Consider the following 24,244-nt stretch of genomic DNA (forward strand, 5'->3'; position numbering starts at 1 on the left):
AGTACCACAGAGAACCTTTTCAACGAAAACCCTATTATAATTATCGAACACTTAAAAAAAACTCCTTCGATCCGGCCGGATTCGAACCGACGTCTTCTAGCAAACCGCGCCAGACGCGGACCTAGCGAATTTTTATATTTGCTTGTTGTCGGAGTTTGGTTTTCAACTAATTTTTTTGCCGTAGATAGATAGAAGGCGATCTATGAATCCAGAATAAATCTTTAAATTAATAGTTATAACAAACTAGTGGAGTAATTTAACAAAAAATAATTGTATGTCAATACAATACAAAGTTAGTTTGTTAAATTGCCCAGTGGTTTAACGGGGTGTGTACCCCGCGCCGCCGCCGCCATGCGCTGCAAAAAAGCGAAAAGTATGTTCCTAAACAGAAGCGGAAATGGACCTAGCCTAGAATAAAGTCACACGCCGTCGAACTCTTGAGGTGTTTACCGTTCTACGTCAGGGTCACCACCGCTTAAATATTCCATCGCTAGCAATGAAAAAAGGTTTAAAATCATACAAGCAGAGAAAGTAGTTCCATTTCAGTAATTAACAAAAAATGGCAAGGGTATTTAAATGGTACATTTAACAGAGACAAAGCTAGTCGGAAGCGGCCAGTCCACTTCCTATTGAAAAAGTACTATGTCTTCCGAGCGGAAGCTTTGCGACGCAGGTTGTAATGCACGATTTATACATATACGGTTAATTTGTTTGTATATATATATATATATGTTTATAGGTACAAGTTAGATTAAGATTAATTGGCAAAAAACATTTGTTTATTTTCACATTTGTAATGCCAGCAAAATATAATTACTTCATTAAAATAAATAAACCAGAATATGCAGCCGTAATGGGTCAAACCATTACGGCTGTATATTTTGCCTCTCGAGCAGACAGCTGGGGGCTGGAATCCGGTGCAGAATTTAATTTGAAATTTACCATGAGCTTTTCGGTGAAGAAAAATATAGTGATGAGACCTGCACGCCGAAGAAGATTTATCAACTCTCAGAAAACGTGGATGTCCGCACCTTGGGTTAGCATGGCCTATGGCCTAAACCCCCACATGAGAGTAATAATAAAAATAATAATAATCCATTTTATTTGTGAAAACAGGTTATATAGAAGCTGACATGTACAAAATACGTATAGTTTCATTGTGTACAAATATTGAAGGTATATATATTCAGTCACATGCGTATCGACAGACTAAACCAGGTGTAACAGTTTCGTTTTTCAAGAATATTACTTGTTTTAAAAAGTAAGATTTAATAAGTCGGCCAGAACTTCAACGCGATGACAGTTACGTGGGTCAATTTTAATGGTAATTAAATGTCAAAACAATATCATAATATAAATAACGTCAATAACGACCAATGTCAAAAATTAGACAATGAATTTAGGGATTTATTATCTAAACATTCAGACACTGTATAGTAAATTTTATTGGTCAATAACTTGTTTATTTGTTTTTTAAATAGCATAAGGGTTTTCTCAGACCTTAATGCTACGGGTAAATTGTTGTAAATTTTTGGCACCATTACAAAAATGCTTTTCTGCATGAAGATAGTTTTACAGGCTTTCACGAAGTTGGAAGTACAAACGGGTTAATAATGATGATGATCTTAAAACCAGAATATTATTCGTCTACATGCGATTGATAGGCGGAATCACAGCAGTAGAGTTCGTTCCGATATTGAAGGGTAAGGGTGCTGGTGAAATTAGGCACATGCGACTTGTTAACTTATGTCACAGGGTGACAGGCGCAGTGGCAGTGTCCTCAGATGTTTGCGATTTAAAGCTCTGAGTGGCACTGCAACTGTTATGGACAGGCGTGTAGCTTGCCATCAGGCGCACGAGTCGTTCGTCCCGTCACTTGATACTATGACAAAAATAATCGTGCCGTTTTGGCCCTTTTCCTTCCAATGTCTTTTACACGCATGCACAATCGCACAGGATTGCTGTATCACACGCGATAGTGTTTGTGTAAAGCCCGCTATTGACTGCGAAGCACTACACCCTTAATTCCCTTTCACACACAAAAACATACACACGGCAAAACTAAATATATGTTATAACCGATTATAATAATTATTCCATGATTAGTTTGGTTTTTTCCAAAATAGATTATTAAATATTGATAGAGGATACTGACTCGTGGTAATTAGGTTATATTTCTATGTTTTTAAATATTTTAAGCGAATTACAAATAAAGAAAATGTGTACACATGCCAGCACATCACGCTACACAATGACGTATCTTGTTCCGTTGCACTGGAGGCTATTTTCCAACAAAAGTGTGTAGTCTGGTGTGCCGTTGTCCGTACATTCAGTCAAGACCCTATTCATTTGACGCACATGTTAAATTAAAAAATGTTGCTATAGTTTTTATCGAATAGACCTTCAACTCCATTTGCCGGTTTGGATTTCCTTAGAAACAAATCCCTTCCTCTTGGATTTTCTTTTTTATAAAGACTAGACTAGTTTTTTTATTATAGGCAGGTTGCGTTTGTATCAAATTGACTTGCATGAAAAACGGAACCAAGACCCGTTTTGTTTGAATGAGTCTAGTAGAAGTAATACAGTGGCCTTTGACCGCCCCGTTGTTAAATATTAAATCAAAGCTCACAAGTAGACAGTCATAATTTGAAAAATATGCTTCAAAATCTCCGGTAACATAATACCGTCAGCGAACCGTACAACAACACACATAAGGTCTTATTTCATTTGCTCAATCGATACGTATTTGCAACACCTCGATTTCCTGTTAGGCGGAAATTTAGGTAAATAGAAAGTTGTTTAGTCCAATTAGATGCAGAATGTCTTTCACATGATTATTTAAACGCAGGAAAAGTTCAGTCTAAACAGTATGTAAGTAGTGTTATTCATTCAAGCGATGGTTTCAGGTAAAAAGTAATTAAAACAGTTTCGTCATTTAATTAACTAGGTACTTGAAAGGAAGCAGTGGAAGCCTGCTTGACGCCTGCATTATTTTATATTTGTTGATATGAAATTAGTACATACTAGAAATGTGGCGTAAAATCGACGTGGTACACGTTTTTCAAGCGTTTATTTTTTTTATAACGAACACACTCATCTCCCTGCACTAGGAAAACCCTGTGTCACGAGTGCCATGGATACACACTAGACAACCACAAATTACACTCAAACTCACGAGAAAAGTAAATGTAGGCCATACAAATAATCCCGGCCCGAGAAACGAAGCCGGGACCTCTGCGTGGCTGTCCAGCATGGTAGCCGTTTATCCACAGAGGCAGTTAAAAGTATGAAAAAGTAAAGTACTTTAAAAAGTACTAACAATTGTTTAAATCAATCTTTGTATACGTTATCAACGTTTTTACACTTTAACTTGTACTTTAGCACGTACATATAGATACCGTTACTAATATTAATTAACTTTAAAAATGTTTAACTATTTTTCCGGATTTAAATCGCGTATATTTGTTTTTTCAAAAATTTTTTTTTTTTATATTTTCATAACAATAATGATATAAGATGATATAAAAATGAAACGGTTTTAATTTAAACCTGATATAAATAACAAGTATGTAGACAGGTAAGTAATCATTTAATTTGACAGAAATATTGTATTGAATAGTAAATAACAAATAAATTCATTCAAAGAAACCATCAGCGGCGAAACCAGTACGAAGCTGCGCCTCGGATTCATTTCGGAATCGTGCGCTGATAACGATATTATCACTCGTTAATGGAAATTGAGGGCGACAATCGTGAGGAATACGATATATCTGAAAAAGTGCTCTGTCGAAAGCCACTGAGGAAGATTTCTCAATCCTGAGACCAGTGAAATGTAAAATCCCCAAAAACAAAAAATTACAGTATGCAGGAGTTTACAATCTTGACTGTGAGTGCGGTCTCTCTTATATTGGACAAACGAAGCGATGTCAAACACCGTCGCGTAAAGGAGTCTGCAGTCTGCGAGCATGTCATGGATAAACCTACACATTCAATGAAGTTTGACAAACCCTAGGTCCTTGCAAAAGAAGTCCGTTATCTACCCAGGATGCTGCGAGAGGCATTGAAATTAAAAAACATCCTAATTTGAACAGGGAAGATGGTTTCTCCGTACCACCAGTTTGGGGTCCAGTATTTCCTCTAATGAAAAATCCCAAACAGGCATAAGACTGCAGTACTAATTAATATGTTTTAGTTTATTCTAATTTCTATTATTAATTAGTAATAAATTGAACTTAATAAAAATTCATTCAATAAAATAATTTTTAAAACTTAATGTAGCGTAAATTGGGATGTTTTCTTTGTAAAATTAAAAAATAAGGTATTTAATTAATAACTATTGTAACTATAGTGAAAAAATAGGGTGGTTTGCATCAATATTAGACATAACTGGTTCAAGACTGTACCACCTCAGTCAACCGTGACCATGGGACCTGTAAAGGGCCCGAAACGTCGGTTTGTTTGAAATAACAAATATACGCGATTTAAATCCGGAAAAATAGTTTCATTTCCTATGTATAACAATCGCGAAAACCTCAGAACTTATATTTTACGAAAAATAAATAAGCTTGTTTAATATATTTGGAGTAATGTACTTTAAATATGTATTAAATATTTTATTAATTTGTTTTCACACTACACACACTTGTAACTGTATGTATACATTGCTAAGATTATGTAAGTATTTATTCGATACAAGAGTACACACTGCAATAACACGATACACACTTATGACATAAGTATTTACGTAGTTTATTTTATTATCTGTTCCGGGACGCATACGCCCGTCACTCTCACTCACTCGGCTAGGGTCCATTGAAAACCAGAATCACAACCTAGCCTTGGTGGTGATTTTAGCTGAATGGGATCCTTTTGTACACGCCACAGCCGCACACTTGTCAGTAAAGTATTATGTAACTTGTTGTTTAAATGCTTTTACGCTGTTTTTGTGTTATTTCTGTTCTAATTATATTAGTCTTTGTTTTTGTGTTTTTTATTTTATAATGTGGCGTTACAATAAATGGTTTCTATTTCTATTTCTATGTCAAACTACTTTGAAATTTTACAAGAAAACCGCTGTATTCAATAGGTACTTTTCATATACCAATGTCAAAGTCAAAGATTATTTATTCCATAGGTAAAATAAATTTACACTTGAAAACGTCACATTTAAGCTACTGCTCGTTCACTACGCTGACCTCCATGAGAAGAACGAGCAAGACACTCTAGGGATTGCTCTTTTCAAATAAACTTAATTGCTATGGAATACACTTTGAATCAAATTTGTGTGGATTCTGGAGCCGTCTCGTCTTTCCATACATCGTTATCTAACACGTAGTCTTCAATTTTGTAATATGATTTTTTGATCAAAATATTTTTAATGTAGTTTTTAAACTTAGGAAATGATAAACTTAATATATGCTCCGGAATCTTATTGTAAAAAAATGACATTTTTATATTAATCGAACTAAATAGAACACGTATAGTATACGATATACACATTATTCAAAAGGCTTTAATATTGTTTTTAAAAAAGAAAATCTGCCACTCGACCCAAGCAAAATGAAACGTTATTACGTACGGAAAAACTTTGAATTCGAGTTAAGATAGTATGAACGCTTAATAATAACACGAGAAATGTGTATTCTGAAGTTAACTTCCACATATTCTCGTAGTATGTATCTTCACAATCCACAATCCGACTTAAATAATTGTTGGAGTATTCCGCCACATCCTGAAATATTTATATTTCAATCTAGACCCGTAATTTTCGTACAAATCACATGTAGGACACACGACTTTAAGACCAGATGTTATTGCAACTTTTTGTCATAAGTCGTTATACCTTGTACGGTTACGAAGTCCCGAGCGATTCATTCATTTATATAGACAATTAAGAAACTTTATGGAACCATCAAACAAAGCTTTTTCTAATTAACAAGGTAAACCATTGACCTGAGTTAAACATAAACCGTTCATACAACAATCTTTCCATACACTCTAGCCTTATTCTACTCACTAGTCACGTCAGCTATTTAAAAAATACTTACTATATTTTATCTGAGAACGCATTTCTAGGCTATCCTTTGTGTATAGTAACTAACTATCAAACTTTAAATAAACCTTGTGGGTTGATTCAATGTGTCCCAGGTGAGTAACCAATCATTGCTGATTTAATAAGGCCAAATAACGTACTTAGTTGAGTCACAAAAACCGCAATACATATCCCGAATAATAAACTAACCAAAAGAAACCTTGCAATCGCAATAAAACGGACACACGTTACGCGTTTTAAATAATAAACAATAGGGAAAATATTCCATTTAATTGATTTTACGAAATTTAGAAGCGATAGTAGTCTCGTTGAAGAATTTCAATCAACGACTCGAATCCCTGTGGCGACTACATTAATATATTTCTTAAGCCCGGTGAAGAAAAACAACTCGATGGAACACGTTCACAACCAGTGGAATAAGGGTGACGTCTCCAAGCCGCATACGACCAATGTGGCTGCCTACATCGTCTCCTTCGAGGCCCTTAGCTTACCTACTTAGTACCTAGCTTATAATATATGGCTATTGCATAAAAATATTCAACTTTTCAAGTACCGTTGACAAAACCATTCCATAAGATTTCTGTCATAGATCACGGTCAGATTTACGGTAGCTTCAAATAACTTTAAAAGGATTTAAAATTGTTAAACTGATTTTCATAACATTATTTATGTAATAGATATTTTAAAATTAATATTATTTATACCAGTAAAAAACAAACTATGACCATTTAATACGTTAACCATTATGTATACTAAATATTCTTGTTATGTTACGGAAGTGGTTAGTCTCAGAAGTTTCGGGTTTTTCCAGAATATTAAATGGGACTGTATCGATAAGTTCAGAATATACAAGTTTTGTTTACATGTTTAAAGTCGGTAGTTGTAAACCAAAAAAGTGACGCTCCAGGTCTCAGTTAGTCATGCAGGAGAAGCGGCAGATACTATGTTACTAGTGGTCACTAGCTCGGAAAGGCATTCTTTCTCTTTAGAAATCTGCAAAAGCGGCTTATTTCACGCTAGCGTTGAAGAGGTTTTTCAAATTCGAGATTGACGATGGACTGTGGTGCACCTAACTTTTTCTTTCGATGAAAAAAAAAACATAATGACACTTTCAAGTACGCCATTTGTCGTACATTATTTACGGAATGTAAATCCGTTGGTATATTTTATTCTTATTATTGTTGACATCAAATTGAAAACGATAACTAATTTTGTTTATTGAAACTGATTTGTTATAGTTCAACTGTTTTTCTTTCATTTGCCATTTTTCCTTGCTATAGTGAGTAAAATTGTTTTGCGAGTTGTACCTTGGAAATTCAAATTCAAATTCTTTATTTGCCATGTCACAAAGCTCGTACAAGCACGTCAATAGTACAAAATATCTTATTAAAAGACATTCACTACTAACATTTAATGTATTATCTATAACTAACACACACACTCAACATTCTAACTATAACTAAATTCAAAGATTTGTACATATACTTATATACATAAATTAAAATATTAATTTAATAATAATATATTGTTATGAAATAAATTGGATAAGTAATAAATCATTAATAGATACTTTAAATGTCATAAAATTATCAGCATTTTTTTGAATGCATAACGTCAAAATATTCGTCAACGTTATGGAATGGATTTTCAATTAAAATCTTTGTTTTGAATTCTAATTCGGACAATTCGGATATAGTCGGTAGTATTTCATTCTATAATTTCATCTTTAGACAGGAACCGTGCTTAGCAGTTCTTTTCAATCTCGGTTTTGGTACTATCAGTTTGTGTTTGTTTCTAGTATTGTAAGTGTGTATGTCTCTGGTTCTTTAGTTATTTTTCTTTTTATGTACTTCCTTCAAGGAATTAAAAATAAACCATGATATTACTGTCATGACCCCCAATTTAACAAAAAAGATTTTTGCGGGTATTCTTCTCGATTATTCGTATCGATCTTTTCTGTAGCACCAGAACGCGTTTTACATCGGCGCCGTTGCCCCAAATTGTCACCTACCACAAACTCGAATTTTTTTTTCCGTTTAAAACGTTTTTTCGAATTTTCATTACCCCGAAAACCGAATTGTAACGTAACCGTTGTTCTTTCAGGATATGTTGGTTGTTTATCGCAAAGACACGATTAGGTTCGGTTAAGTTAGGTTTAAAAGATAAAACATTTTCCTATCAAAATTACTTTCGAGGTTATGAAAATTCGAGCAAACGTTTTATCTGGAAAGTGTCATTTTGGACTACTGACAGGTAACCTGAAAACACGTATTTTTTATATTAACTTAACACAAAAATTCACAAGAAAAAAACCATTGTGTAGTTTATGTGGATCATTCAGGTTTATTTTTCAAATGTGGTGGCACCCCCAGACAGCATCAACGCTCCCCAACTGCTTCCAAGGCCTCTACTGCAGCAACAGTAGTGATCCTTGTGAAAGAGTTACCTATTTCTGCCGCCAAGCAGTAATGTTGGCATTACTGCGTTCCGGTTTAGAAGAGTACGGGTGCTGGTGAAATTACAGGCACATGAGACGGGCGCAGTTGCAGTGCCCCTAAGATCTTTGCGATTTAGACCTCTTTAGACCACTTTGGGAAACTATGACCTAAACCATGAAGTAAACACATGTGTTCTATTAACAAAGAACATTGTAACAAGGATAAATATAAAAGAAAGAAAAACTTTCTAAACTTTCCACACGTGTTACGTTTGCAGTCGTCGTCGCTTATCTATTTCTCAGCGCTATCGGGACAGATAAATGAAATTGTCACCACTCAGTAGCACCGTGCGAATTACTTCAAGTGTACATAGACTTACTTGTTTAATATTCAGTGTTCTCTGTTTAGTTATAGTGATTTTAAAACAGCTATGGATGATGTTGGGTGAGATACTTTTCCTAGTTCCCTGGTTTCTTCTTCTAATAGTGTTGTGTATTCTGTTGTTGTGTGCCTATTGTTCCCGGTATTCCGCAACCCAGATGTTGTTTTTGTTTTGCTGCATCCACAAATCATTGAGGTTCTATTGCTTGGAGTGCAAACGTCAAATATCCGTTATAATTAGAAAAAAATAAAGCACAAAATTATCTTTTTAAGTTTTAGTTAAAATTAGTTTTTATTTATTCTTATTTATTTATTATTATATTAATTCTTATTACCACAGACCACATCAATTTCTTCCGTGCTTATTACGAATGTGTTTGAATTTGTTAAGATATCAATTAATTATTTTTTCAATTAATTTGTATATTCTTAAAATCCGGACGTGGGGAGAATGTTTTGCAGTGAGGTAACAACAGAAAGATAATGTAGTGAGCCATTTAGATGCAGCCGTTATGCCATGTCTGTTTTGTAGCTAATGACGGAGCTGTGTAAATAATAACAATATTATCAATATTTCTGTAGCGTCGGTAGCGGTATTCATCTAAAATAACACTACGATTGACTGACATATATTACATAGCGACACAAACATCGATAAGATAAATTTATTTACTTCAAAACGTGCTTATGCTTTTGTTATTTTATTATTTTTTATCATAATTATATTATACACATTTAACCAATCTAGAACTGAACTAGTATAATGGATTGCGCCTTAAAAGCCAACACTCAAATTTTGCCCATACTAATACGGTTTATTTAGCTTAGGTCGAGTGGCAGGACACTGGCTTTGTTTCCGAATTTATTTTTTTACAAACGAAATTACAACCATTTGAAAATTGTATAGCAAATATTTTATATATATATTCGTATGTTCTATTTAGTTCAGTTGATATAAAAAATCATTGGTATATGTAAGTACCTATTGAGTACAGCAATATTCTTGCAAAATGTTGATGTAAGTTTGTGTTTGGAATTGTGTTTTCACACCGTATAGTAATCAGTGTGTATCCTCATATATATTTTTTTCCAAAGTCATTGATTCAACACTTTCACTGTTATGCAGAATCAACCAAAGCCATTTGAGGTTGCATAGAATCTTAAGTCCCTCATCATAAATGAGACTGACAATTTACAACGTGCATATATACTTGGCGCCCTTTTCTGATTAGGGTAGCCAGAGACAATAGCCTTCCACTTGCTATGATCCTGACAAACATATTTCGCCTCACCAATACGTTAAGGATACTGTTGACCTGGCCTTTACTTTACTTTTTTTTTATAACATTCGCAGTACCACGCAGAGCCTTAAATCTCAAAGATCCGAAGGGTGCTGCTACTGCGCCTGTCACCATGTAAGTTGACAAGTCTCATGCACCCGAATCCTTTAAAACCGGAACGTAGTAATACTAGCATTACTAGGTCTTCCGGGTATTCTCGATCTAAGACGTTTGAATATTGTAATGATATATGTATTCAAATGTATATTTACAAAGAGCAACCCCTAGAGTTTCTTGCTCATTCTTCTCAGGGGAATCTGCCTTACGAATAAGCAGTACAGTTTAATCAGTATGACAATTTCAAGTGTAATTTCCTTACCGATGAAATAAAAATTATTTTACTTTGATTTTGACTTTGACTACTTGGCGGCAGAAATACTTAAGGTGGCAGTACTTCCCTAGACAAACTCTTGCACAAGGAGCTCCAATTACTACGTCTTAGTCATGGTAATTTCGCCTTGGTAGATCCCTACCAACTTACCCTCTCACTCTCGCCTTATAAATCTGTTTCGAAAATCTTTTTTCATTCTCTCTACACGTCCGAAACATCTAAGCACCCGTTTCTCTCTTATCAATTTCCCGACTGTACAAATGGATCACAGAACGAGTTACAAATTGAAATGATGTAGACTTTATTGTACAGAAGTTGATGTACATTATAAACATACATCTTATGTAATGAAAATGTTTACCATAAGTAGTTTACGACGTTATCTAGATTATTGAAAATAATTTTCAAATTAAATAATACATAACAGACAATAGTTTTAATAACACATGTAATTACGAGTACGTGTAAACCATTGGTGTACCTAGATTGATGTACATAGTGTCGTAGTGTAGTAGATGTACATAGAGCGGATTAACGTGATTAATATATTGGAATTGGACGGCCATGAAGAACATTCTCAAAGCACAATGAAAGTGTTAGTAAAAAGCTTGGAGTGCGTAGTGAGAAGAATAAGAGGGTCTGTACAAAAAGATTGACGCATGTAAGTGTATGCGAGATTGGTTTGCCAGGATCGTGCTAAGTGGTGATCGATAGTCTCTTAGTTTCTGTCTGCCCCAATCTAAAGGCGTGAGGCGTATAAATAAAATTTCTTTGTTTCGATATCTTTATCACAAACAATGGGAAGTAACCAAAATAAACAGTTGAAAATATATAGATAATAAATCTTTCTAGATCATTTCCTTTTATCTGTAATCTAACTCGAGTGCATAAATAGTTTTGTTTTGGTAAAATAATCTTGAATAACAACATTGCTATCGTAATATTTTACGATTAAGACTTTACTAAAGACAAAAGTTACGGTCATAGTTAGACATGATTTTTACATAAATAAACGTTACGCCACGCCTGCCGCCCAGTTTACTAAGCAGAGGCTTACACTGGCTATGGTCCTGACATTGTCCAAACTACAGCACACCCACCTGCTTTGACGGATCGTGTTCCTTTGCACTGGAGGTGGTATTCGAACAAAAGAGTTTAGCTTGATGTAATGTAGAGTATACTTTTTAATTTTATTAAAGGTAAAGCGTGACGACTGTCAATGACAGTTGCAATGCCACTCAGAGCTTTAAATCGCAAGGACCAGGGCAGTGCCACTACACCCGTCATCCAGAAACATAAGTTGACAAGTTCCATGTGCCTGTAATTTCACCAGCACCCATCTAAGCAGCATCCTTCTAAGCCGAAATGCAGTAATCCTCACTTTACTGCTTGGCGGCAGAAAAGGTAAGGTGGCAGGACTTCATTGGACGATTTCTTTTACAAGAAGCTATACTGCTACAAAACCCTCTTTCGCTTCCATCATTCCCGTCTTTTCTAAGTATCGTTTATTGTGGACGTTATTAAATTGGCATTAGAAGTCATCTTTAGTCGGGTTGAAGCTGTGGTCGACTGTTCCTTGGCTTTACTATTCCTAAAAGTTCGCTAAACCCACGGAAATAACTAGTGTTAACTGATTTGGATGACCTCGGTGAATGTGGACGCTAGATGAGGAGGTCTCGGATTCGATTCTCGATAGGACTTACTTGGGAAATGGACTTTTCTAAATTGGTTGTGGGAGACGTCGGAAACTACGGATTTTGTGCTTCGACGGTAGTGCGCCTGGTCTGAGTATTCTGGGTAATGTTCAAACAAATGATGTTTCTTTGTTTTTTTAAATATTTTATCTACACACATATCATAAACCCTCTATGATGTGTTCAAAAATCACAAATTACGACCAGCCATAAAGATAAACTGTTTTGTTAGAACAAATTTCTTGTGTGTGAAAATGTTATTATTGCTTCATATTAACATCCTTAACATCGACTTCGATTTTATTATTACATTCAAATTTCGAACATCTCTGAAAAACAACACAATTTGATTGGACCTCAATTCTAATATCAGTCGAGATGAGTTTTATTCGAAATGGAATGTCAATAGCAAACAATTTTGACAATTTTACACGTTACTTGATATCGAACGATGCGATAGTTGGGGCCGATTCTAGTTTGTCTATGAATAAAAATAAAAACTACGTTGTGTGACATGCGCGAGAAAACTTTTAGTTTGCCGCCATTTCGCCAGTCGTAACATGCGGTTCCTGAACACATCACAGAGAGCTTATAATATGTGTGTAGATAGAGCAGTGTATGTAACTGTACATAATTAGGCATTAAAACACGAGTGAGGGTTTATGAAACGAACTTACAGGCGAGTTTCATAAAAACATCTCACGAGTGTTTTAATATCTATTTAATTTTCATCATGTAACAGTCACAAAAACTTTTATTTTTTAGTATAGGTACGAGAGGCGTTCCATGTATTCTCGGTATAGGTATGAAACAATAGGCAAAAAATTCTAAATAAAATTTATTTTTCAATATAGTCTCCCATAGCCTCAATACACTTATTTGATCGGGCAAATAAATTTTCGATGCCCTCGAAAAAATATTTTTAAGAAAAATGTTAATTAATTGCCTCCTTCAACTCTTCATCGTCGGAAAAATGCTTACCCCGAAGATCTTTCTTTAGGTTTGGGAACAAAAAGTAATCACTAGGGGCCAGGTCAGGGTTGTAGGGTGGATGAGTGATTTCTTCAAATCCACAATCACTCACAGCAGCCTTGGCAACGCGCCCTGTGTGCACCGGCGCGTTGTCATGAAGAAGCAAGACACCAGCGAACAATTTTCCAGGTCTTTTTTCCTTTATAGCGTCCTTCAAATTACGTAGGCTGTTTGCGTAAGCTGCGGCAGTAATACTTTGACCCATTTTTGTGTATTCGATCAGTAAAATTCCCTTAAAATCCCAAAACACTGTGGCCATGAGTTTTCCGGCGGATGGGTAGACTTTAAACTTCTTCGGTGGGTCTGTTCCTTTTTTATGCCACTGCATGGACTCTTGCTCACTCTCAGGATCATAGTGATGAACCCACGTTTCATCACCGATGACAATGCGTTCAAAAATTCCACTCGGATTTTCGCTACAGAGCTCCAAAAACGCCTTACTGCACTCAACTCGAACTTGTTTCTGAAGCGGCGTGAGCATTCGCGGCACCCATCTTGCACTGACTTTTGAAAGATTCAGATGTTCATGAAGGATAGTGTGAATGGTACCCACGGATAGCTTAGTCTTTTCTGCTAATGTTTTCACTCTGATACGGGCATCTTCCAATACAAATTTCTCGACAATTTTGACGTTTACTTCAGAAGTGGCACTTACCGGCCCTCCAGCACGGGGGTCGTCTTCAATATTCTCTCTAACCCGTTTAAATTCACTAGACCACTTCTGAATAATAGATAATAAAGTAGCAGAATCTTGATAAACAGCCACCATTTCTTCATGAATAACTTTTTGAGTCTTTCCTTGTTTTGTAAGGAATTTAATCACTGCGCGGTGCTCGATTTTCGTCAACATTGTGGCGTCTGTCATTGTAGTTGTCTTCTCGTATTGATAACTTGAATACTAATGATGACAATTACATGAAATTTTATATTTATTCCCTTAAAGAGTGTCTTTAACTAATGAGGTAATTAATTTACTCTTATCATTAGTTAATCACCCCGATACCGAGAATACATTGAACGCCCTAGTACTTATAGTACATTGAATATATGAATATTATTTCATTTTAAAATATAGTAAGGAAAATATATAACACAATCATAATTATGTATCGTAATATTTTTTTATAATATCAAGTGACCGGACGAACAAGTCCTGCGCCTGATGGTAAGCTACACGCCTGTCCATAACAGTTGCAGTGCCACTCAGAGCTGCAAATCGCAAAGATCTGAGGGGCACTGCCACTACACCCGTCACCCTGAGACATAAGTTAACAAGTCCCATGTGCCTGTAATTTCACCAGTACCCTTACCCTTCAAAACCACAGTAATGCATTACTGCTTGGCGGCAGAAATAGGAAAGGTGGCAGTACTTCCCTGAACGAACTCTTTCACGAGGAGCTCTACTGCTTGCAATAGTAATATGTGATGCAATCTATTTACTGATGATCTTGAGTTTTACATAAAGGATCTAACATAAAATACAATAAAATTGGTCAATAATTGAGGATACATTATATTTATGCTTAGTTAATTATAAAACTGTAGAGTTTTTGTTATGAAAAATAAATCAAAATTAGGAAAAAACGTGTTAAGATGTATCAGGAGTTCACTTCAAAAATTAGAAAAAAAAAATGCGTAAAGTAAAAAGTAAATTATTTTGCAGCAGTAGTAAGGTGCTGGTGAAACTGCAGGCATAAGCGATTTGTCAACTTGATATCTTAAAGGGACGGGTGCAGTGGCAGTGTCCCTCAGATTTTTGCGATTTAAAGCTCTGAGTGCCACTGAAACTGTTATGGACAGGCGTGTAGCTTACCATCAGGCGCACGTCCCGTCACTTAATTTTATAAAAAAAAACATGCGTACGTAACACGTACCACAAATGTGAAAATGTGAAAATAAGTCTGTTAACTAAATTGTTGCATAAAGTAAACTTTCTCTCATTATTGCATTATACCTTTGTCAATTTTTACACGAAATCAAATTGAGTTTGTAATATTTTGTTTAGTATAATTCTTTTTTCAAACAAACGTTCGCCATTTAGATCCGAAAAAACTAGTTTCATTTCGTATGTGTAACAATTGTGAACACCTAAAAACTCGATAAGTATTGTAATGGTGTATATTTACTAGTTCACGCGAAATTGCTGCAGGATACAGAACATTTTAGCTACGAATGAGGCCTACATTTAACGCGGTGTTAAATCGCGACGTGTGGCGGAAGAGAAGGGATGCTTTTTCGAATTTCATTTTATTATGTCACTTGGTATTTGAAAAAAAATGATACAAAATGGCTGTGGTATAATGGCGGGAAGTATCAACCTACGAACATTTCCATAGAGAATAAAATGTTATCTTATCTATAATATAAAATCTGCAATGAATAGTAGAAAAGTGTGCTTGAATTACAGATAATTAACGAGTTTACAAGATAAGACTTTGTTCTGTTAGTTAAGAATGTCGGCAAAGCCATTTGTGATTATATACGACTTCATCTATAATTCTCTCTGTAAAGACTCTACCGTAACTGAAATTACTTTTAAATAAAGAGTTGTACAGTTTTTTACAGTAAAGCATATTGGCTAAGGTGAACTCTATGCGATATATTGTGTTTTATTGAAGCTGTAGTCCATTTCAATAGGGATGATTCCGGTGACGTTTGAAATTTGAAGTTTCTAGAGATGTAGTGATGTAAAATCGCAAAAAAAATATCCATATCTTATCGAGATAATTTGTAACGAAGAGGGAATCGATTTACAGAAAATAATTTAAGAACAAGTAATGACAAAATGATGGTGTAAATATATCTGTGGATAATTTTTTCGTTTAACACATTAAGTAATTAGGGTAATTTATGTTGTGTCTATCCATAACAACTACACAATCAAAAAAAGTCAACAATAAAGCATAAAATCAACACAAACGAAACGGAATTTGAACAATTACTCCAAAAAGATCACGCAAAGTTAAAAACAAAATAAAACCCTCTAACAAGGTATGTTAATGCCTAGTATTGACGCGAGTTTATCGATTTATCGATTCTATGATGTAAATCTCTATGGATAAATAATCCGTTTTACGCATGAAGCAGTTGTGGTAACTTAATTTGACATATATTATTTAATTTTCTATCTACATTATATACCTCAAATCTGACTTAAAATTACGTCTACAACAAATATTGTTTGATTCTGGTACATTATAACAAATTTAATATTTATTTTTGTAACCTGGTTGGCAGATTAGTTATAAATCGTATGCGTGCAATGTAAAAATTAGAAGTGTCACTGAACTCATCCCTATTGAAATGGACTATGACAATCTTGTTTGACGCAATGCGACTTCCTGTGGACGATTAGTGCAGTGTGTAATTTGTACCTAATGCGCATTTGCACCGCGGCACTTGTGTGGATTTTTTTATTAAGAGTTTTGGCTTGGGTACAAGTCATTTGAGCCATGTCTTCGTTTAATTATCGGGATCCTCAATAAATATTTTCCACTTTTCTCTTATTAGTTCTCTTGTTAGGGTTTTCTAAATTGTCTTTTAAGCGGTGGGAGTCAATATTTATGTTTTCACTTTAATCACATTATTGTCACTTTGAACATAAAACTTTGAATTCGTAATTATTGGACATTTCAGGATAAACTCTTTTGTAATTTTGTTTAAAATAAGAAATATAGTTCTAACTTTCTTCATCATTATTTGTTTCATAATATACTTAAAATAAAATTAAAAACTTTGTAAAAACTGTACTTGTAACTTCAAAAGCCCGCCATTTTGGTAACACACTTGTGTGGAAAACTTCAAGTGTAGGTTGCTAATCATTGCAGTAATTATCCCCGAGTTGCAGAAAGCTCTAGTAACAATTCAAGGACAGTAGCATTGATGTGTGTTAGTATAGGAAGTTGAATAACTTTCGTGATTTACTTTTAAGATTTAGAAAAGAGATGTCTGTTAATATGTTTCGAGTTAATTAACGTAACTCTGTAGTAGTAAATTATAGAAAAATAAATAAGCTTGAGCCCAACATCAGTGGCAGAATTATTATTTCAAAATGTACCTTAACAATTGCGATAATAAAACGTGAACTGAATAAAAAAAATTGTACAAGTGTTCAATAAATCACGTACAATCAACAACGCGAGGCCAATTTTCCGGGCGGTTATCTACAAATAGTGTTCGCGGTTGTATATCAGCGGGCGCCCAGGAAAAGTTATGACAACAATAATGCGTTATAAAACACGGTGTGTGAACGAAAAGCGGCTTCAGTGCGCCAGAGCAGCGCGCAAGGTCAAGATCGTAGCAATACTCGGCCGCTTTCCGAAACAGTCGACTCGGCTCCATGCAGATGTGACATTGGCTCGATGAAACAATTAAATTAAAAAATAACAAAATAGAACGCGCCAAGTAACGTTCGAGCGCGAATACGTGTTGTTGTTCCAAATATAAATTGGAGCGCGCGATTTCCCGAGAAAGAAGTGCGAGCGAAATTGTTTAAATTTTCACTGTGATAAGTTTGACGCACCAAAATTTTATATTCCATCGAAATTATTATCAGTGCAACTAAACAATTATTTTCATTTAAAATACTGTAAAGCTGAACATTTAACTAGTGAAATAAATCCGCACGTGCAGTTCTAAATTTAAACGCAAAGCTGAACGCCGCAAGTTTTCACCGCAGGCGCCGTTGTGAGAAAAACAGTTTTCAAGTGATATTTGGACGTAAAACTTTACTGTTTATACCAACAGCGTTTTGTGATTGAAGAAGAACTTGTTATCGGGCACTAGTGGAGAATATTTCAAAGTAAGAGTTTGGAAATCGTACGTAGTTACTAAAGTGCTTTTATAATAGTAATATGATTTTCATTTAATTTATTAGCTTACTATGAACAATAATTAGATATGTGTAACAGGCAGGTACGTTGTCAGTTTTGTTTAATTTGCAATGTATATGAAGTATTCAGAGCAAACAAGGCCTGTGTTTGTTTTTCAAACAGTTGTTTAAAAAAAAAACAGGTCACAAAATTTCTATTTTCACTTCACGTGAACTACGCGAAGATAAAAGGCAGAATATTTTCAGCGTCCAGAACATTACTGGCAACTCTTACTACTCTACTTAAACAAAAATAGTAGAAATTATATTAAGACGATATACTTACCAGGCCGTTCAGTGTTTGATAACATTGTTGCTGTGTCTATGGGAAATAATTCTAATGATGTAAATATGTATGTGTAGTCGAACCAAGATAATATGACGATTTTAACAGCTAATTTAAGTGATAACAAAATAATACACAATGGAAATTGTACTATTTTTCTCTACATATTATATTTGTTGGCCGATTACGGGTCCCACGATCACGACTGACTGAGCTGGTAAAGGCACCAATTAGTTACGTCTAACATTAATGCAAGCAACCCTATTCTGATCCACAGTTACAATAAATTTCAGAACTTTTTTTTTAATTTACCAACGAACATTCCAATTTACGGTACATACGTTACGCTAATTAATTAATTTTAATAACGTATATTTTTATCCTTTAAATTTGATTTAATTTGTATTTATCTTAGAAGTTTGTGATATATGTAGGTAAGGTTATAATAAAAAAATATATATATTGTTATTTTCGTTTAATGTTTTTGACAACATGCAATCGGTCTTATTTCGGTCATTCTCGGACTAGTGTTCACTACTTTATCTCCGTGGCAATTTTTATTATTTAAATATTCAAGTATATTATCTTGTAATTATTAAATAATATTTTACAATGCAAAACTCAAATATTAAATAACATTGCACAATGACATCGAGTATTGAAATAATAGAAAGAAAGAAAAAGATACTCCTCCAACGCTGCTTTGTCTTTATGTGAAAAACTCTTCAGCTCAGTGGGTTAAATTCCCAAAGTGTTTATGGTTCAATGTTGTCATCTTTGGTGGGGCACACAGTAGTGCAGTCAGTTTGTAATTTACTTATATTTGAAAATGTTTAATGAAATATTTAAATTGATTAAGCACCGAGCTTGAAAATAGTTAACAATATTGCGAATGGAGCGGCGCTAACATAAGATTTAATTAAGTATGATTGGATTACATGCGATTGGTTAAAGACATGGCTATTTTGCGCGCGCGCACCAGCTTTAAACACAAGTAATGTACCTTCAACATAAAACAATGCTCCTTTTACGATCCGGAAACAATAAAATTGGATTTTCTTATCAGATCAGTATGGTTTGCAAATAAACTATGTATAGATAAAGTATGATTTGACATGACCGAACCGTAAACTAAAAATGTCGAATATTGCCCTTATTAAGTCACTTTAAATTGAAGATTTCTAGTGCTCAAAAAGTAACATATGCTTACTTTTTGGCATAAGAAATCTTCAAGACATTTTAGCAGAACGTGCATCAACAATTTACACTTAATAATAATTATGATGCCGATGTCGATGTCGCTTGTACACCTGGAGATAAAATAATCCCTGACATTTCGCATTCGGAACTGATACCAATCCGAGAAAATGACGATCCGAAATGTCACAGGTGTCCGAAGTGTCAATTTATCTCTATGTGTACATATTCATATCATATACGTATTTTCTCGGATTTGTATCGGACTTAGTGCACAAGCAACTAGTGAAAGAAGGACAAGGAAGTGGGTCCGAGTTTTCTAGATTTGTATATTATCGAATTCGGAACGAATATGAACCAGATGCAGTGCGCAAGCGCGCATTACTCATTTAATATAACAACAAAATAAAAACATACAACATGTGTTGCTATTCATAAGCAAATACCGCTGTATATTCCGCGTATTCAATTTCTAGAAAAAGAGAACATTACGATTATTAGTAATTGAGTACATATTTATATAAACTAGAAAAATATTTGCTTATGTCCCATGCCTTAAAACATTTTCTTCGTACTTATCCGTGTGTAACAATAACATACCTATGGTGTCGATTGCGTGATATCGAAATTTTGAACTAAACTAAATAATATTATGTCAGCTCTTTCGCTTTAGATTAGTTTAGAAGAAACAATATATTTTTAGATCCTAAATACCGTATAGGTTATGATCCCAGCTATGTGCTCGTATTTTGCTAGGATATTTTAACACGTAATTATGTATATACACATATGCAACTACGTAAGTGTTTTGGATAACTGCACCCACGGTTAATTCAGTTCTTAAATTTAGCACCGGTCTGCGCAGGGGCAGCAAGCCTTTAATACAGAGAGTCCGGTTCCGGTTTATTAGACCATTTAAGTAAAGTTTTTTACAATAACACATAATCAGCTGAACAAAACAGACAAACCCTATAAGTCCGCGTCAAAGAATGTCACAACGTAGAGTGAATATGAAATAAAATTCATTAGAGAAACTTCCACTCCTTTACGCATCCAGTAGAGTGACTTCCAGAGAAACTTCCACTGCTTTACGCATCCAGTCTTGCTATCTTCACCAGATCGTCCGTCCGTCACAGACCATGGAGTTTCCTTCGTATCACAGGGGTAGGAACTCAATATGGAAAAAAATTGTTTTAACCGCTAGCACAATAAAAGTAAAGAGCTGATTCACGGGTTTTATTCTTTCCAGCCTAGTTTCATTTAAAACTTTATATAGCTTCATTAAATCAATTTTGTAATGTTACTGGGTTGTTTTTTCCTATTTCAATCAGCAATTGGTATAAAGGTACGTTGGTGTCCGTGTCGTATATTAAATAAACAAACATGAAAAACATAAATGTTCCAAAACGTGACGTGTATTTTTTTTGGAAGGTATATATATGTGATGATAGATGTTATTATTGCAGGGGCGCGCGGGTAGTGTGCTGCGGCGCGGGGTGCGGGGCGGCGCTGTGGAGCGAACGGCGTGCGCGCAACATGCTCGTGAGCATCAAGGGTTTCTGGAAGGTCTGCCGCTATGGCGATCTGTACATGGTATGTATCTATTGTGCTTAAACATATGACATAGCATATATATAGTAATGTACAATTGATTAATAATGCTACTACGAAAATGATCGATCTCCAGAACAATTTTATAAAAGTTTAATCGTAATTGGTTCAGTCATTCTGAAGTCTTATTTCATTGCAATTATTTCAAAATGACTAAAGAGAACCCTATAGCAATGCATTTCTTACATCTTGTTTTATTATTATATCAATAATATATAAAAGTAAACGTAAATTGTGTACGATTTATTATGAATTGTAATATTGAATAGAATAGATTTCTAAAACCTACAATAAACAATGTAAATGTAAATTTGATTATGTAATGTTATGCATTACATCATAAAATATAAGAAAATCTGTAGGAATCGCTGCGGTCTCTTTGCGTGCGTATACATGAAATGTTATCCTCTATGTTGTAATTGACGTAATCATACTGTTATATGATCGACTGAAGATCACGAGTGTATACATATACCAATATGTTATTTTGGATTTATAATGTCTGACAATATTTGCGTCGTCATACAGAGGTCTACGGTTTCCGGTGGCACGTACCTATGACTCTAATTTCTAAGTTAGTTAAATTGAATATTTCGTAGCAATATCTTTCATTAACTGTGATGGAAAACATCGCTATGAAACCTGCACGTCGAAAAAGGTTCATAACCTTTCAAAAAAGTGAAAGATTCCAATCCGGATTGGGCAGGTGCTTACACTAAAGCAAAATTGCTTGTCTTCAAACCTTGTTTTTTATTTATTGATACTTGAGTTAGTTAATGAAAAGATAAAACCTAGCTCGCAATTTTCTTACTTTTGTAATCATATATTACTATTTCAATAGAATTGATACGAATATTGAAAATTTTTTTCAAATCAAATCAAATTAAATCAAATCAAATGCATTTATTCGTCAACATAGGATACAGTACATTGAAATACATGGTATTAAATAAGTTATAGCGACCCTCTATGTTGCACCTTCAGGCATACGAACTACATAAGTGGATGATGAACATAGTTATTTTACTTAATTATTATTTATTTGCTTAATTATTACTCAATTTTATTTAATGTCAAATTACTTAATTATTACCGAAATATTCGTTTATAGAGTAAAATGTTTCATTAACAAGGTATTCAAATAGATTTCTTTTAAATGTTACAATGTCCTTAATGTTCCTTATGTCAGATGGTAATTTATTATAAATCTTGGCACTCATTGCAATAATACTATTACATAGGAGGGCAGATCTGCCACCTACGCTGTCAACTTTATTATTCCTACGGGCACTCTTAACACAATTAAAGAAGTTTGGATTGCGTCTGATGAAAACTACGGTATTAAATACATAAAGAGACATTAGCGTTAGTAATTTATGTTTCTTAAAATAAGGTCTGCAGCTATCTGTTCGTTTTAGACCACACATTGCTCTAATACACTTCTTTTGTGCTAGGAACACTCTCTTCACATTTATAGCATTACCCCAGAAACTGATTCCGTAGCGCAATTTTGAAGCTATGAAACCGTGATATGCTGTTAGAACAACCTCGAGGCTAGCTTTCTTCCTTAACATAAATAACGCGTATGAGAACTGATTCACCTTCTTACATATAAATTCTATTTGGGATTACCATTTCATGTTACTGTTTATAAAATAAAGAACACGGCGTCGTCACTACAACTAAAAATCGCTACAATTTCAATTGCAAACCACAACTAATATTTTTATTATAGTTTGCGTTGTATTTCACGTCAAAGAATATGTATATCATATACCGATGGAGTGTAAACGAAGCGATTCGTTTAGATTTGATGTAGCTACTATGTGTGACCAATTCAGACAAGTTGGCGGATGTAACGGCATATTGGCTTTTCCTTTATCGAGGGAAGCCAAGATGCCATATAAATTGGTGGAGAGAGGCTTGAAGTTAAAGCAATAATAACCTGCTTCAGTTCTCTCTCCTTTACTAAATAATGATTTTTTAATAATAAAGCACACAAGACAACCACAAATTACACCCAAACTCACGAGAGAAATAAATGTAGGCCATACAAATATTTCTCCCAACCCGGGAATCGAACCTGGGACCTCTGCGTCGCAGTCCGGCATGGTATCCGTTCGGCCACGAAGGCAGTTATATGTATAGAACGGTGTAGTCTCATATTTAATCGACTTCAAAAAAGGAGGAGGTCCTTAATTCGTATATTACGCGATTTAAGAACCGACTGTGATAATTCTTTTTGTGTTGAAAAGAGGGTACCTCAGTATAGGTCCCATTTAAATTTGGAGAAAATATTCCACCTCTAAGGGTGCCAAACTAAGGGATGAATACAGTTTCGAGCACTTTCTGGAAACCGATTTCAATTCCACGAACTTTTGAGGTCGATTTTTTTATCGAAAGGCAAAGTCCTAAACAACAAAAAACTACTTTCAAAAGTTTCAAAATGTAAAAATCATACGTTTAATTAACGTGGTCATGGTAGCTTTCTTGCTCGATATTGAACAATGACAGTACGCTATATTACACCGATATCCGATGGCTAATAACTTAGTTAATGATCTCGAAATGGTTTTACTGGCTTTTAATATCAAACTCTGTTGCCAATAAAAGAGATGGTAATGAAAATTCTGTAACACATTTCGTGTATCGCCAGTCGTAGAAATGTATACTATGTATTGAGTTTTACGTATTTTTTCTGATAAGTTAAATGTGCACAAAAATAACTTTTAAAGCTAGAAGTATGTCGCCGTAAGGTTTTGTCATTAAAAAAATAATTCATGAATTAATCAGAATGGTACAGTTAATTTTTGCGTTTACCTTTTTAGAATCTTTTTAGATTTAATTTTACTCATATTGCATCTTATTTGTCAAACATGACACTTTTAAACCCTTCAAGGGTTTCACTGTCTTGCTGTATTTTGAAATGCAAGGGTGATGGTGAAATTGCAGGCACATGGGACTTGTCAACTTAACCTTCCGATTTAAAGTTCTGAGTGGCACTGCAACTGT

General features: G+C 34.5%; 2 protein-coding genes across 12 annotated transcripts in view; one reads left to right on the top strand and one right to left on the bottom strand.

Annotated features, from left to right (window-relative positions):
* The window catches only part of LOC113236336 (neurobeachin), a 545,925-nt gene that overhangs the window by 40,192 nt on the left and 481,489 nt on the right, over positions 1 to 24,244 (bottom strand). The gene's annotated exons all lie outside the window — the stretch shown is intronic.
* LOC113236337 (facilitated trehalose transporter Tret1-2 homolog) overlaps positions 8,906 to 24,244 on the top strand; it is a 32,995-nt gene continuing 17,656 nt past the window's right edge. Inside the window, exons 1-2 of one of the 3 annotated variants that reach the window (XM_026472369.1) lie at positions 8,906 to 8,934; positions 21,088 to 21,214. In XM_026472369.1, the coding sequence (XP_026328154.1) occupies positions 8,921 to 8,934; positions 21,088 to 21,214 (141 nt within the window). In that variant the 5' untranslated portion in view covers positions 8,906 to 8,920. Of the gene's footprint in view, positions 8,935 to 14,607; positions 14,624 to 17,518; positions 18,070 to 21,087; positions 21,215 to 24,244 lie in introns of those variants that run through there. The other 2 variants (XM_026472371.1, XM_026472370.1) reach the window with 2 other exon arrangements.

This window comes from Hyposmocoma kahamanoa, unplaced genomic scaffold, assembly GCF_003589595.1.
Source record: "Hyposmocoma kahamanoa isolate Upper Pololo Valley unplaced genomic scaffold, ASM358959v1 91, whole genome shotgun sequence".
NCBI lineage: Eukaryota > Metazoa > Arthropoda > Insecta > Lepidoptera > Cosmopterigidae > Hyposmocoma > Hyposmocoma kahamanoa.